The sequence below is a fragment of the Anabas testudineus genome, chromosome 19, assembly GCF_900324465.2.
Source record: "Anabas testudineus chromosome 19, fAnaTes1.2, whole genome shotgun sequence".
NCBI classification, from domain to species: Eukaryota; Metazoa; Chordata; class Actinopteri; order Anabantiformes; family Anabantidae; genus Anabas; species Anabas testudineus.
In genome coordinates, this window is record NC_046628.1 from 3844181 (window position 1) to 3855336 (window position 11156).

The 11156-nt window shown below is 42.5% G+C and overlaps 3 protein-coding genes across 5 annotated transcripts; all 3 read left to right on the forward strand.

Annotated features, from left to right (window-relative positions):
• The first annotated feature begins 486 nt into the window (after positions 1–486).
• LOC113156786 (pepsin A-like) lies at positions 487–3002 on the forward strand. Its single transcript, XM_026352112.1, has 9 exons — positions 487–542; positions 625–775; positions 867–984; positions 1229–1347; positions 1509–1705; positions 1819–1935; positions 2039–2180; positions 2319–2508; positions 2550–3002. The coding sequence occupies exons 1-9, from the start codon at positions 487–489 to the stop codon at positions 2645–2647; spliced, it is 1188 nt and encodes a 395-aa protein (XP_026207897.1). The 3' UTR covers positions 2648–3002.
• Positions 3003–3393: 391 nt separating this feature from the next.
• LOC113156787 (PI-PLC X domain-containing protein 1-like) lies at positions 3394–5326 on the forward strand. The gene is made up of 7 exons (XM_026352113.1): positions 3394–3530; positions 3660–3776; positions 3970–4094; positions 4176–4307; positions 4417–4578; positions 4667–4850; positions 4970–5326. Exons 2-7 carry the CDS (start codon positions 3668–3670, stop codon positions 5194–5196), a joined length of 939 nt encoding a protein of 312 aa, XP_026207898.1. The 5' UTR covers positions 3394–3530; positions 3660–3667; the 3' UTR covers positions 5197–5326.
• Positions 5327–5370: 44 nt separating this feature from the next.
• LOC113156784 (spermatogenesis-associated protein 20-like) lies at positions 5371–9629 on the forward strand. 3 transcript variants are annotated; one of them, XR_003298312.1, is made up of 9 exons: positions 5371–5647; positions 6414–6545; positions 6627–6691; positions 6804–6958; positions 7054–7197; positions 7326–7527; positions 7617–7757; positions 8818–8922; positions 9511–9629. XR_003298312.1 is itself a non-coding variant. In XM_026352110.1 (9 exons), exons 1-9 carry the CDS (start codon positions 5469–5471, stop codon positions 9607–9609), a joined length of 1212 nt encoding a protein of 403 aa, XP_026207895.1. In that variant the 5' UTR covers positions 5371–5468; the 3' UTR covers positions 9610–9629. The 3 variants fall into 3 exon arrangements, 2 of the variants coding, with proteins under 2 accessions (XP_026207895.1, XP_026207896.1); XM_026352110.1 differs by having other exon boundaries at positions 7617–7747; XM_026352111.1 differs by lacking the exon at positions 5371–5647 and adding an exon at positions 5654–5783 and having other exon boundaries at positions 7617–7747.
• Positions 9630–11156: the final 1527 nt, after the last annotated feature.

The window sequence follows — 11156 nt, forward strand, 5'->3', positions numbered from 1 at the left end:
CAGTACATTCCGTTTTTTATTAAATGCAGTTGGTTTTATTATGTTAAAACACTTTATTAAAGTAAAGGGTCAAAACAAAAACAGGGGAATTATAACTTTATAAAAGTCACAGCAGACCTGCTGCATCAGATCGTGCAGGTGTGCTTACTAAAGGCCACTCAGTGTATGTTAAGTTCCACAAGTTCTTGTTCCTTTCTTTAATCATATGATCGACATTGTCTTGAGGTCAGTGATTACTTTTTATAAACTTATCTTCAATTATTTGCAGTGGAACTTATGTGTGTACATTGCCTTATCATTACGCAATGATAAAATGTCAGTCCAGCTGTATAAAGGAGGATGTATGCCCGACTGTCGGCACTCAGGTTGTGGAGTCTCCAGGTGAGTGTGGCATACTGTACTTCAGTGTTTCAGTTTGACTGCATCTGGAATATCATTGTGATATGAGCCTAATTTCTTTTTACAGTCGATAGCATCACCGTGACAATGAAGTGGGCCCTTGTTGTGTGTGCCATGGTGGCACTGTCTGAGTGCCTCATCCAGTAAGTGATCCGCTGTCAGTCCCACACAATTATTGTTTACAACTTGACCTAAATTAAAATAGCTCACTCTGATGAATCACAGGGTCCCTCTGAAGAAGGGTAAAACTGCCAGGGAGAGCCTGGAAGAGAAGGGTCTGTGGGACGAGTACAGGCTCAAGTATCCCTACAACCCCATGGCCAAGTTTGACCCGCGCTTTGCCGTGGCCAACGAGCCCATGACCAACGATGCTGATGTAAGTAACAGCTGCTGAAGCTTGAACAGACAGCTTTAATTACTACCTCACCTGTGGTGGTGTAATCTTTGTGTCTCCTCTTTGTCTCCAGATGTCTTACTATGGAGTCATCTCCATTGGAACGCCTCCTCAGTCCTTCAAGGTCATCTTCGACACGGGCTCTTCTAACCTGTGGGTGCCCTCCACCTACTGCACCAGCGCAGCCTGCAGTATGTAAAAGAACTAATGCACACATAGACCTTTGGATTGAGGTTGGAGGGGCTTTTAAAGAATGAAGCTGATTTTTAAATGCAGGACAGGACAATGCATAACTTGACTTTTCTAAGGGACACAGGTGGGCTTCACGTTTAGCGCTGTCAGTGTCAGTGTGACCGCTTTATGGCCTCAAACTGTTCCCTATTGTTTCACATTTGGCAAACATCAGTAACTTTGCTCCCATCTGTTCCCTCCTAGACAACCATAACAAGTATAATCCTAGCACGAGCAGCACCTTCAGATACAACGGTAGCCCTCTTGACATCCACTACGGCACGGGCAGCATGACTGGCTTTCTTGCATATGACACTGTGACGGTGAGAAATAAAAGAATCAAGAATCACTTTGAACAAGGAAATGAACTTTTATTTATCGTTCTACAACGCTGATTATTACGTTATCTAACTATGTTCAAGATGAAACGTATGAACGAAAATCAAATGAAATGATTTTAACTCCCTTTGCGTTTGGTCGTCAGGTGGGAGGTCTTCCTGTGACAAACCAGATCTTTGGCTTGAGCGAGACTGAAGCTCCCTTCATGCAGTACATGGTAGCTGATGGTATCCTGGGCCTGGCCTACCCAAGCCTGGCCGCCTCTGGTGCTACACCCGTCTTTGACAACATGATGCAGGAGGACCTGGTCAACCAGGACCTCTTCTCTGTGTACCTGAGCCCGTAAGAAGATCACTTTACAGCATCAAACTTTTACTATGCAAACTAAAACTAATTCTGTGTCGGTGGCTCATTCTTTATGAAGGTCATCAGTAAGTTGTCACTTTCCTTTGTAGCAACTCTCAGCAAGGCAGTGTGGTGACATTTGGTGGTGTTGACTCCAGCTATTACACTGGTCCCATTACTTGGATTCCCCTCTCCAGTGAGCTGTACTGGCAGATCACAGTGGACAGGTAACAAACATCATGGACACAGCATCAAATGTCCTGGACATGTATCCAGACCAAAGTGATATTGTACCATCTGTTATCTGTCTTCACCCTGTGTCCCTGTCAGTGTTACCGTCAACGGGCAGGTTGTGGCCTGCAGTGGTGGTTGCCAGGCCATTGTGGATACTGGCACTTCTCTTATTGTTGGACCTCAGAGCAGCATCAGCAACATCAACACCGTGGTGGGAGCTAGTAGCCAAAATGGAGACGTAAGTGCCAAAAAAGACTTTTTGGTTGACTGAATGAGACTGAGATTTATGCAGTGTCATGCTGAGTAAGTGAGTTGAACAATTGTTCGTATCCTTTCATTGTTTTCCGTTCACTTTCCCCTTTTTTCCTTCTGTCAGTATGTTGTCAACTGTAACAACATCGGCCAAATGCCTGATGTGACCTTCCAAATCCATGGACAGGAATTCACCCTCCCAGCCTCTGCCTACGTCCGTCAGGTAAGCGTTTTTTTTTTTCAGACTTACTATTTCCTCACTATATTTGACCACTGTTTGAAATTGTTTTCCTGTACCCTCTCCCCCACACACAGTCTCAGTACTATGGCTGCCGCACTGGCTTCGGCAACGGAGGCGACAGCCTGTGGATCCTGGGCGATGTCTTCATCAGACAGTACTATTCCATCTTCAACAGAGCCCAGAACATGGTGGGTCTGGCCAAGGCTATATGATCGACCTGAAGTGACCCCATCCAGAAGTCTTGCGACAATCAAATAAAAAATCTTACAGTAGCAGACTTTCCAATGGTGTGGTTTCAGTACTAATGTGTAATGTAATGACTGAGACTTTGTCTTTTCCTCCTATTGACATTTCCTTAAATTCAATAAACAAAAGTTAAATTACTTTGTTTTTTATTAAATTGTGTACTAAAGAACGCACAACACAGATCAGTGGCTTTGTAGCCACAATTGTTAATAATAGGATAATGGTGAATATCAAAATAAAACAGTACAAGTAGACACGACTCATAAATTCAACAAACTTCAAAATAAAACTAGCCTTGAGTACTGTGGTCTTACCCTGACACTTTGAAATGCTGGAAACACTTGACTAGTTAGGTGTTGAACCAGGTCCATCCTGTTCTGAAGTCAGAGCAGGAGCTGTTGGCTTAGAGCGCCAACTCTCACGTTGTTTCCTCCACTTTGATGAAGCTCTAGTTAGTTAACCTTTGAGCCCAGACTATTTAATCACACATACTGTCGGATGATTAGCATGTATCCATATCGACACACGGCAAGAATGCAGTGACAAAGCATATGCATGCAGAGTCATGCCCGAAGCCTGGCTTCATTTACTAACAGCAGGTGAACTGTAATGGAATGAGCACCGTATCATTTTTATCTACCTATTCTATTTTTAGATTTCCTTGTGCATAGTTTAAGAACCAGTTTGACTGGGGCACATTCATTTTTCTCTCTGACTATTGTGCTGTGAAGATTAGTTTTAACGTGTGAGCAACAAAAGGCTTTTTGACTTTTATGGCTACGGCAGTTCTGCAGCGACACCACTGAGGTACTAAAGAAGTTAAGGAGGGCTGGGGATCAGTGTGGCAGGGTGAGTGTGATTCCCTGAACCTTTGACTTTAATACGTGCTCTATATTATGTGGCAGCTTATTAATTGACAGTCACAACCACTGTATATGGGAGCTGACTTGAATTTTTATTACTTTTATGTTTTTGTAGAAATTCAAATGTCTGCAAACGGCAAAGGGAAAAGAGGTGTCACCCGCTACAGTGACTGGATGATGCAGCTGCCACCTGAACTTCACAACATTCCTCTGTTCAATCTGGCCATACCAGGTATGAAGCTGGAATAATGAAACCGCCTGCAGTGCTACTGTTACATTACACTTGACTTGACTGTCATGAAAACAACGTGTGGAGACATTTCCCTCAAAGCTGTACAAGTACAATACTGGAATATATGTTTTTTAGTGTTATGACAAATATAGATACACATATACATACATATCATGTGTTTGTGAATTCCTAGGAAGCCATGACTCAATGAGCTATGATTTGGACAGCAGCTCATCTATAATCGAGCCTGACAGCCTTAAAAAATTCAGCAGGTTGTGCTGTGTGCGTAAAACACTGCTCAAATGGGCGGCCACTCAGGTACGTTCTGCCACAACTCTCTCGATGTATTTGTGCCTTTCAGAACTAAAGTGTGGGGTGTTTGTTCGACTTGTGTTGCAGGAAGACACCATTACTAAGCAGCTGGATGCAGGAGTTCGTTACTTTGACCTGAGGATCGCTCGCAAACCCCACGACACCAACCCCACCAGGCTGTACTTTTACCATGGGCTGTACACGCGGACTGATGTGGAGGTAGTCAGAATGATTTATGAGTAATTAGTGTTTTTATCATGTGCTGTAAACTTAATCAAAGAAAGTATACCAGCTGTATGAAGACGTACCATTCTGCCACTGTGACCAGAGTGTTCTCAAGATGATCAATGACTGGGCAGAGAGGCATCCCAGAGAGATCATCATCCTGGCTCTGTCGCACTTTAAAGGGTTCGATCAGAAGACTGAGCTCCACAACCATCTTATCAGCTTCATCAAGACCTTATTTGGACCCAAAGTCGTACTGAGAGGGGTAAAGTATCAAACACGGTCTACTGTGTGATACTGTATGAGAGTTACACTGCCTATCTGATAAAATGAATATATATGTTTCACAACAGGTCACCCCGACCCTGAGGAGCTGCTGGGATCAAGGCACAAATGTCATAGTTTCCTATGACTATCCAGCAATACATGACTCTTATATGTGGAGTAAAATATCTTATTTCTATGGCGACAGTATGAAGATTGCACGGGTTGAATCTGTACTCAGTGAGGTTTTGGAAAAAACGAGGCCTTCACATTGTGAGTTTTCACTGATCCCCAGTTGTATGTTGTTACTGATGACAGACACCTTTTCAAACATGGTTTCCTGTTCTGTGACATTATTACTCAGCATCATTACTTTGCCCGTCACCCCACAGGTTTCTTTGTATGTGGCCTGAACTTGACGCTGCCGGACGATGCCAGGATATGCCTGTACGTCCTTCGCCTCTGTGACAGCTTTGCCAATGTTGTACGGAGGAGCCTCCCGAGGCTGCTGCTCTGGGTGAAGCAGCAGGGCAGCAGAAAACCCAACATTGTGGCCTCGGACTTGGCAGGTCGGGAGGATTTTGTGTCAGCGGTTATCCAGCTCAATATTTCAAAATAAGTGAGGGCACAGTGGACACTGCATCCATCCATCCATCCATATAATATGTTTATGATTATTATCCTCATGCAGTTGTTTGTTTCTTTTGTTGTCTATAACACAGTGTTACTGTCCCACTGTTTTTGTAAACAGCTGATTGTTGAGGCGCCACCATGTGTCAGTTTGTGGTATTACAATAAAGTGCAGTGAAACTTCAGCCGGACCTGTCTCAGCTAAGTCGCTAACGTTAGCTTAGCCAAACAAATGAGCAGCGACACGCTTGGTGAATTAGGATGTTAAGATTAGCATGGCGTCGGTCGACGTCCACTAACAGCCGCGTTGGGCCCGCTCGTGTGTTCAGTGCGGCTTTGCGGGGAGCGGACAGTCCGCAGCAGAGGAGTGTGAAACGGAGTGGGCCCCCTCCAGGAGCCAGGTCAGCGTCTGTCCTCGTCCAGCCGGCCCGCGGCCTCAGGTAAAAAGCCTCCGCGGCTAGTAGCAGCTAACGTTAGCTGCACGCTAGCTAAAGTTGTCCCAACACGCAAACTTAACTTGTCAACCATCTTGACGGCGTCACACAGTTTGACAAGTAAACAGTTTGCAGCATGACGGTAAGTTTCTGTGAAGACGGATCTGCTTTTGGACGAAAGCTATGTGTTACGCGAAACCCCAGTAGATAAAACATACAATTAAAGATACAACTATTATTTGTTATTGTCAGCAAGCATCCCCCTGTGAACAAACACATTTATCCAAGTTCTAAATAGGTCATATTTGTATTCGGCACAGATGCAGAAGTCATAAAGCAGAACTTGTTTCTAATAAATTGCCATAAATGTGAACTGCTTTGCGTGGAAGCGTTAACTTATGTTTGCTAGCTAGCATCATAGTCAATGTGTTTTAGCGTTACATGTAGATTTAACAGTTTAAATCTATATGTGTCCATGTGTTGTATCCTGAGGAACTAAGTAAGAGTAACAGCACAACTCTGTTTATATTTAACACTTGCTGTTTAATATTAATATTAAGCACATTTGATCAGTTATTTGGCCATGAGGAGGTAACATGAAAAAAACAAAACAAAAGCATTTTCCTGCATATACAGTAGTTATTAGGTTTACTAAAAGGAACATGCCTGTGAGATGTTCTTTTATCATTGTGATGCACAAGATGAATATTTGTCTACAGTGTTATAAACAAACAGGAACTCAGATTGTAAATATACATGTTTTTGTGTCCAGTATCTCTGTTTCTATGAGCATGGCATCAGGGGTTGAAGGTTCATCATCCTCCACCACTCACAGACACACCAACAGGTTAGCTAAGGAGAAGTCGCCCTACCTGCTGCAGCATGCACACAATCCTGTTGACTGGTATGTGAGACTGAACTGCTTTAAACACAATATCAGCCGATGTTACTTGTTCTGTACTAATCTTTGCAATCTTTGTTTCAGGTATCCATGGGGACAAGATGCTTTTGACAAAGCTAAGAATGAGGACAAACCCATCTTCTTATCCGGTAATGGGACCATGTCACAGTAATATTTCAATGAGAGTTTCATGCTGATTCACTGTAATTGCTCTGGAAGTAAAACCTTTGCTGTGTATCTCTGTCTTTACCTGACCATCAGTGGGATACTCAACATGCCACTGGTGTCATGTGATGGAGCGGGAGTCTTTTGAGGATGAGGAAATTGGAAAATTCCTTAGCGACAACTTTGTGTGCATTAAAGTAGACAGGGAAGAGAGACCTGATGTGGACAAGGTCTACATGACGTTTGTACAGGTGTGTGCACGTGACTGTTTCATTCACAGTTTCTCACTCAAGCCTTGTTTCATTTTTCTGTGCTAATATTTTCTTTTGGTTGCTAATGTCTACAGGCAACAAGTGGAGGTGGAGGTTGGCCTATGAGCGTGTGGTTGACCCCTGAACTTAGACCTTTCATTGGGGGCACCTACTTCCCTCCAAGAGACCAAAGAGGAAGACCTGGACTCAAGACAGTCCTCAGCAGAATTACTGAACAGGTAAAACCTGCGTCTTTGGAATGACATGTTGCGTGTTGAATGTTTTAAGTTTTGTTTCATCGGTTTGTTTTGCCTTGTTGACGGTATTTGTTTACCTACTTATGATAAGTGTGACTATCATTTCTCAGTGGCAGAATAACCGCACGGCTTTGGAATCCAGCGGAGTGAGGATCCTTGAAGCATTAAAGAAAGGCACGTCCATCTCTGCAAACCCTGGAGAGAGTCCTCCCCTGGCACCAGATGTAGCTAACCGCTGCTTCCAGCAGTTAGCCCATTCCTACGAGGAGGAGTATGGAGGCTTTAGAGATGCTCCCAAGTTCCCCACACCAGGTAGACACAATAAAACCCTGTAGGCTTCACCTACCTCAGCACCGCTAGTTCTCACTCTTTCTCTCTGCCCTTGTCCCTGTCCTCCATAGTAAATCTGATGTTCCTCATGACGTACTGGTCTGTGAATTGCTCCACCTCAGAGGGGGACGAGGCCCTTCAGATGGCCTTGCACACACTCCGCATGATGGCGCTGGGAGGCATCCATGACCACGTGGCACAGGTTCATACATGTGTGTTGTAGAAACTATTAATCTCCTGATTAAAAATTAACAAACAGAAAATTAATAGTAACTATTTAAATATTTTAGTAGTCATCTTCACACTGCTCATTCGAGGCAGCTTCACAGTGTCAAGGTAACAGTGTGAGAAGTTATTGTAAGGCTGATGGCAGCCTGAAGTGTTGGGGGCAAATGGGTGTTTTTCCTGGGAGACTCCCACGTTTACTGGAGGAGAAACAGCATTAGTGACATGATTCAGACTCAAGTACAGTTGTCTTTGTACTTTGTGTTAGACATGTTAATGATTACAGGTACATTCAGCTGCTTTTCACCAACATGTATGAGCTGTCAGACTTAACGAAGGACAAACAGAGAGCCTGTCAGTGGACCACTATGACATGTAAGTGGTTGGTTAAAGGTAGCAGAGGAAGGTGGTCAATTCTCTGGTGACCCAGCCCAACCAGGTGTGTGTTATTTATCTTAACCTGACCTTAGTCATACTGGAACTCTTATGTCGTAGCAGTTCTTGAGTCTCTATTTCCTTCAACTGCTCACACACGTAGTGCGTGTGAGGAAGTTTACGATCACGTTGTGTTCGATGCATATCAACTTTCCTTGAGTCCAAATCATAAAAAGGCAAGCAAAAGATCAACATTGCTTCTCCACCATTATTATTTTGAAAGCAATGTTCAGTTGTCGTGCGTGTTAATATGTCACGTTAACATCAAACCACTAATACCCCTTGATACCTAAAACACTCTTCTGTGTAAATAGGCAGAGGCAGGGTGGGAAATTAACATCATAATGTGCCAGATGCAGGTAAATATTGAGATGGCCGACTTAGTTGAACCTGGTTCTGCTGGAGGTTTCTTCCTCTTAAGGGAGTTTTTCATTGTGAAGAAGTTAAAAAAATGTAACACATCACACCGAGATGAAAATGTGCTCAGTTGTTTTAGTTTAGATATGTTTGAGTAATAATAGAAAGAGTTTGGCTGGTAACTGGATTAAATCCTTCGTAGTACTGTGTATACTGTATCACGTTCATTTCTTTCTGTGTCTCTCTCTCTCTCAGGGTTTTCATCGTTACTCTACAGACTCCTCCTGGCATGTTCCCCACTTTGAAAAGATGTTGTATGATCAGGCTCAGCTGGCTGTAGCCTACATAACTGCTTCTCAGGTGTGTGTGTGTGTGTGTGTGAGACTGGTTCTTTATCTGTGGCTGTGTGTGTGTGTATTTCCCTTTGTGTATCTGACAGGGTAATTATCCCTTCATCATTCTGTGTCTCTCTTACCCAAGTAATTTATTGCCATATTAATCAGACAGAAAGAAACATTAGTGTGTGACTGAGTAACTTCAGAGTAAATACAGTCGCAGTGAAGATGCTGTTGCTGTTACACACATCACATGTATTTTATAAGAATTACTTTGATTACTATTTATGAAAGGAGTATATTACTTCAGATTGATTTTAAAGAGGACCTGCTGTACTGTGAAGCCCAAAGTTTTTAGTTTTCTCTTGAGTGTGTTTCTTTGAGTGTGGATGGAGAAAGAGAAACGAGAAGTTAATTAGGTCAAAACAAATACGAAGACAAACTTAAATACATATTAAGCACATGTTTGTGCTTAATGAGCGTATATGGCTACCTCAGCACTTTCATTTCACACTGCAGGTAATATGCAGCATATAAATCACATGAAGGGATCTTTAAGGTTATGCTAAGGTTGAATCATGGCTCTTATGCAGGTGTGTTTCTGCTTTTCCAGGTATCAGGTGAGCAGCTCTTTGCAGATGTTGCCAAAGACATACTGCTCTATGTCTCCAGAGACCTGAGTGACAAGGTGAATCATCTGCAGCCTTGTTAGGACTTCTGTCTCTGTGTGTGTGTGTGTGTGTGTGTGTGTGTCTGTTTGTGTGAGTGTGTGTGTGCTATCATTGTGAGGACCAGCATGAATTTTTAACTATTGTACTAAGGACATTTTTACAAAGTGAGGACATTTTAGCTGATGGATTAGATTGCATGGTAACAACAGGAAACTCATTAAACAGAGCTATAGAAACTGTGGTCTATTGTTACAATGTCTGTATCTGCTGCTGACATAGCACAAACATTAACTCTAAATCCCACCAGTGGATAGTAATTGTTTGAGGACAAGGGGCGAGACCCCGTTGACAACTGGTTTCTTAAAGCCCTTGCTCTCATTTAAGGGTCAACCTGCCCTTTTGATTAATGAGCCGACAGCAGAGAAAGGGGCAGACAATTAAAAGCACACTCACTATAATCATATTCTCCAGATTTATTGCGTAATTATACGCTAATGAATTAGGGCTAAAAAGGTAATTTTCCAAAGACTGGATGTTTCTCTGTGCTAGAATTGGTGGGTTCTTCCATCGGTGATGTAGACTCCTTGAGTTTCATCACGATTGAAGAAATACTGTTCACTGTTGTGTCTGGGCCCTTAGAGAGCACTGAATGACACTCTTCAGTCAGCCTGTTCAAAGTTTTACATGGACTATGATGAGTACTGCTAGATTGCCATTTTAACCACTTGTGAACCAAATGGACCAACACTGTTGCGTTGTTGTGCTGTTCTACTCGTTGGCAGCAGGTGCGTTGTCTCTGTAAGTAGGTTACATAGCAGCAGGTCAGGGCTTTCTCCATCAGAGCAAAATTTGTCTCCCAAAACATCTATTGCAACCTGTAATATTGTCCAAAAGAAAGTGCAAGAATAACTGAAAACAAACATTTGACAAAACATTTAGATCCAAGCATGATCATCTGAGTTTCACACTGAATAATACTCTATGTATTTATAAGGAATATCATTTAGTAAAATACCATTTAGCTTCATTAGATAATGGCAATCTCACAAAAAGTAAAATACTAGACAATAAATCCCCAAACGGACGAGGCAGATTGCTGTCCACCCTTAGCCCCTTTCTGCTGGAGGTAATGAGTTTTTCCTCTCCACTGTCTCCCGGGGATTGCTCTAAGGGATCTTAGAGAGTTCTGTGAGATCCTTACCTTACTTCTTAAAGTTCTTAAGATGATTTTATGGTGATTTGTCACTATACAATCTACAATGATGTGATGTCTTCAGCTTGCATTTATCAATCAGAGAGGCTTTAACAAAAAATGCTAATGAGTTTCCTCATGGGAAGTGATATGATATGATGTGCTATGGTACTATATTTTGGCCTCTGCCAGTATCTTTTGATCTGCTTCTTGCAAGTCCTCCATGTTGGTAGTTTAAGTGGTAAGTGTAGAGACAATTGTTGAGTCTTAGAAACTTCTGATCTCAAGTTATTTTTATTTTTTTGACTGTGAAAGGCTACACATATTTAAATTTTTATATAATTTTTATCTTCATTGTTGTTTAGAGCTGTCCTCTAAACAACAGTTATCTCACAG

Coding starts and splice junctions, on each gene's coding strand:
- LOC113156786 (XM_026352112.1), top strand. CDS start 487: ATGAAGTGGGCCCTTGTTGTGTGTGCCATGGTGGCACTGTCTGAGTGC. Junction 776..866: donor CCATGACCAACGATGCTGAT/GTAAGTAACAGC, acceptor CTTTGTCTCCAG/ATGTCTTACTATGGAGTCAT. Junction 1,706..1,818: donor TTCTCTGTGTACCTGAGCCC/GTAAGAAGATCA, acceptor TTTCCTTTGTAG/CAACTCTCAGCAAGGCAGTG.
- LOC113156787 (XM_026352113.1), top strand. CDS start 3,668: ATGTCTGCAAACGGCAAAGGGAAAAGAGGTGTCACCCGCTACAGTGAC. Junction 4,095..4,175: donor TCAAATGGGCGGCCACTCAG/GTACGTTCTGCC, acceptor CTTGTGTTGCAG/GAAGACACCATTACTAAGCA. Junction 4,851..4,969: donor AAAAACGAGGCCTTCACATT/GTGAGTTTTCAC, acceptor GTCACCCCACAG/GTTTCTTTGTATGTGGCCTG.
- LOC113156784 (XM_026352110.1), top strand. CDS start 5,469: ATGTTAAGATTAGCATGGCGTCGGTCGACGTCCACTAACAGCCGCGTT. Junction 6,546..6,626: donor GCACACAATCCTGTTGACTG/GTATGTGAGACT, acceptor TCTTTGTTTCAG/GTATCCATGGGGACAAGATG. Junction 8,923..9,510: donor CCTACATAACTGCTTCTCAG/GTGTGTGTGTGT, acceptor CTGCTTTTCCAG/GTATCAGGTGAGCAGCTCTT.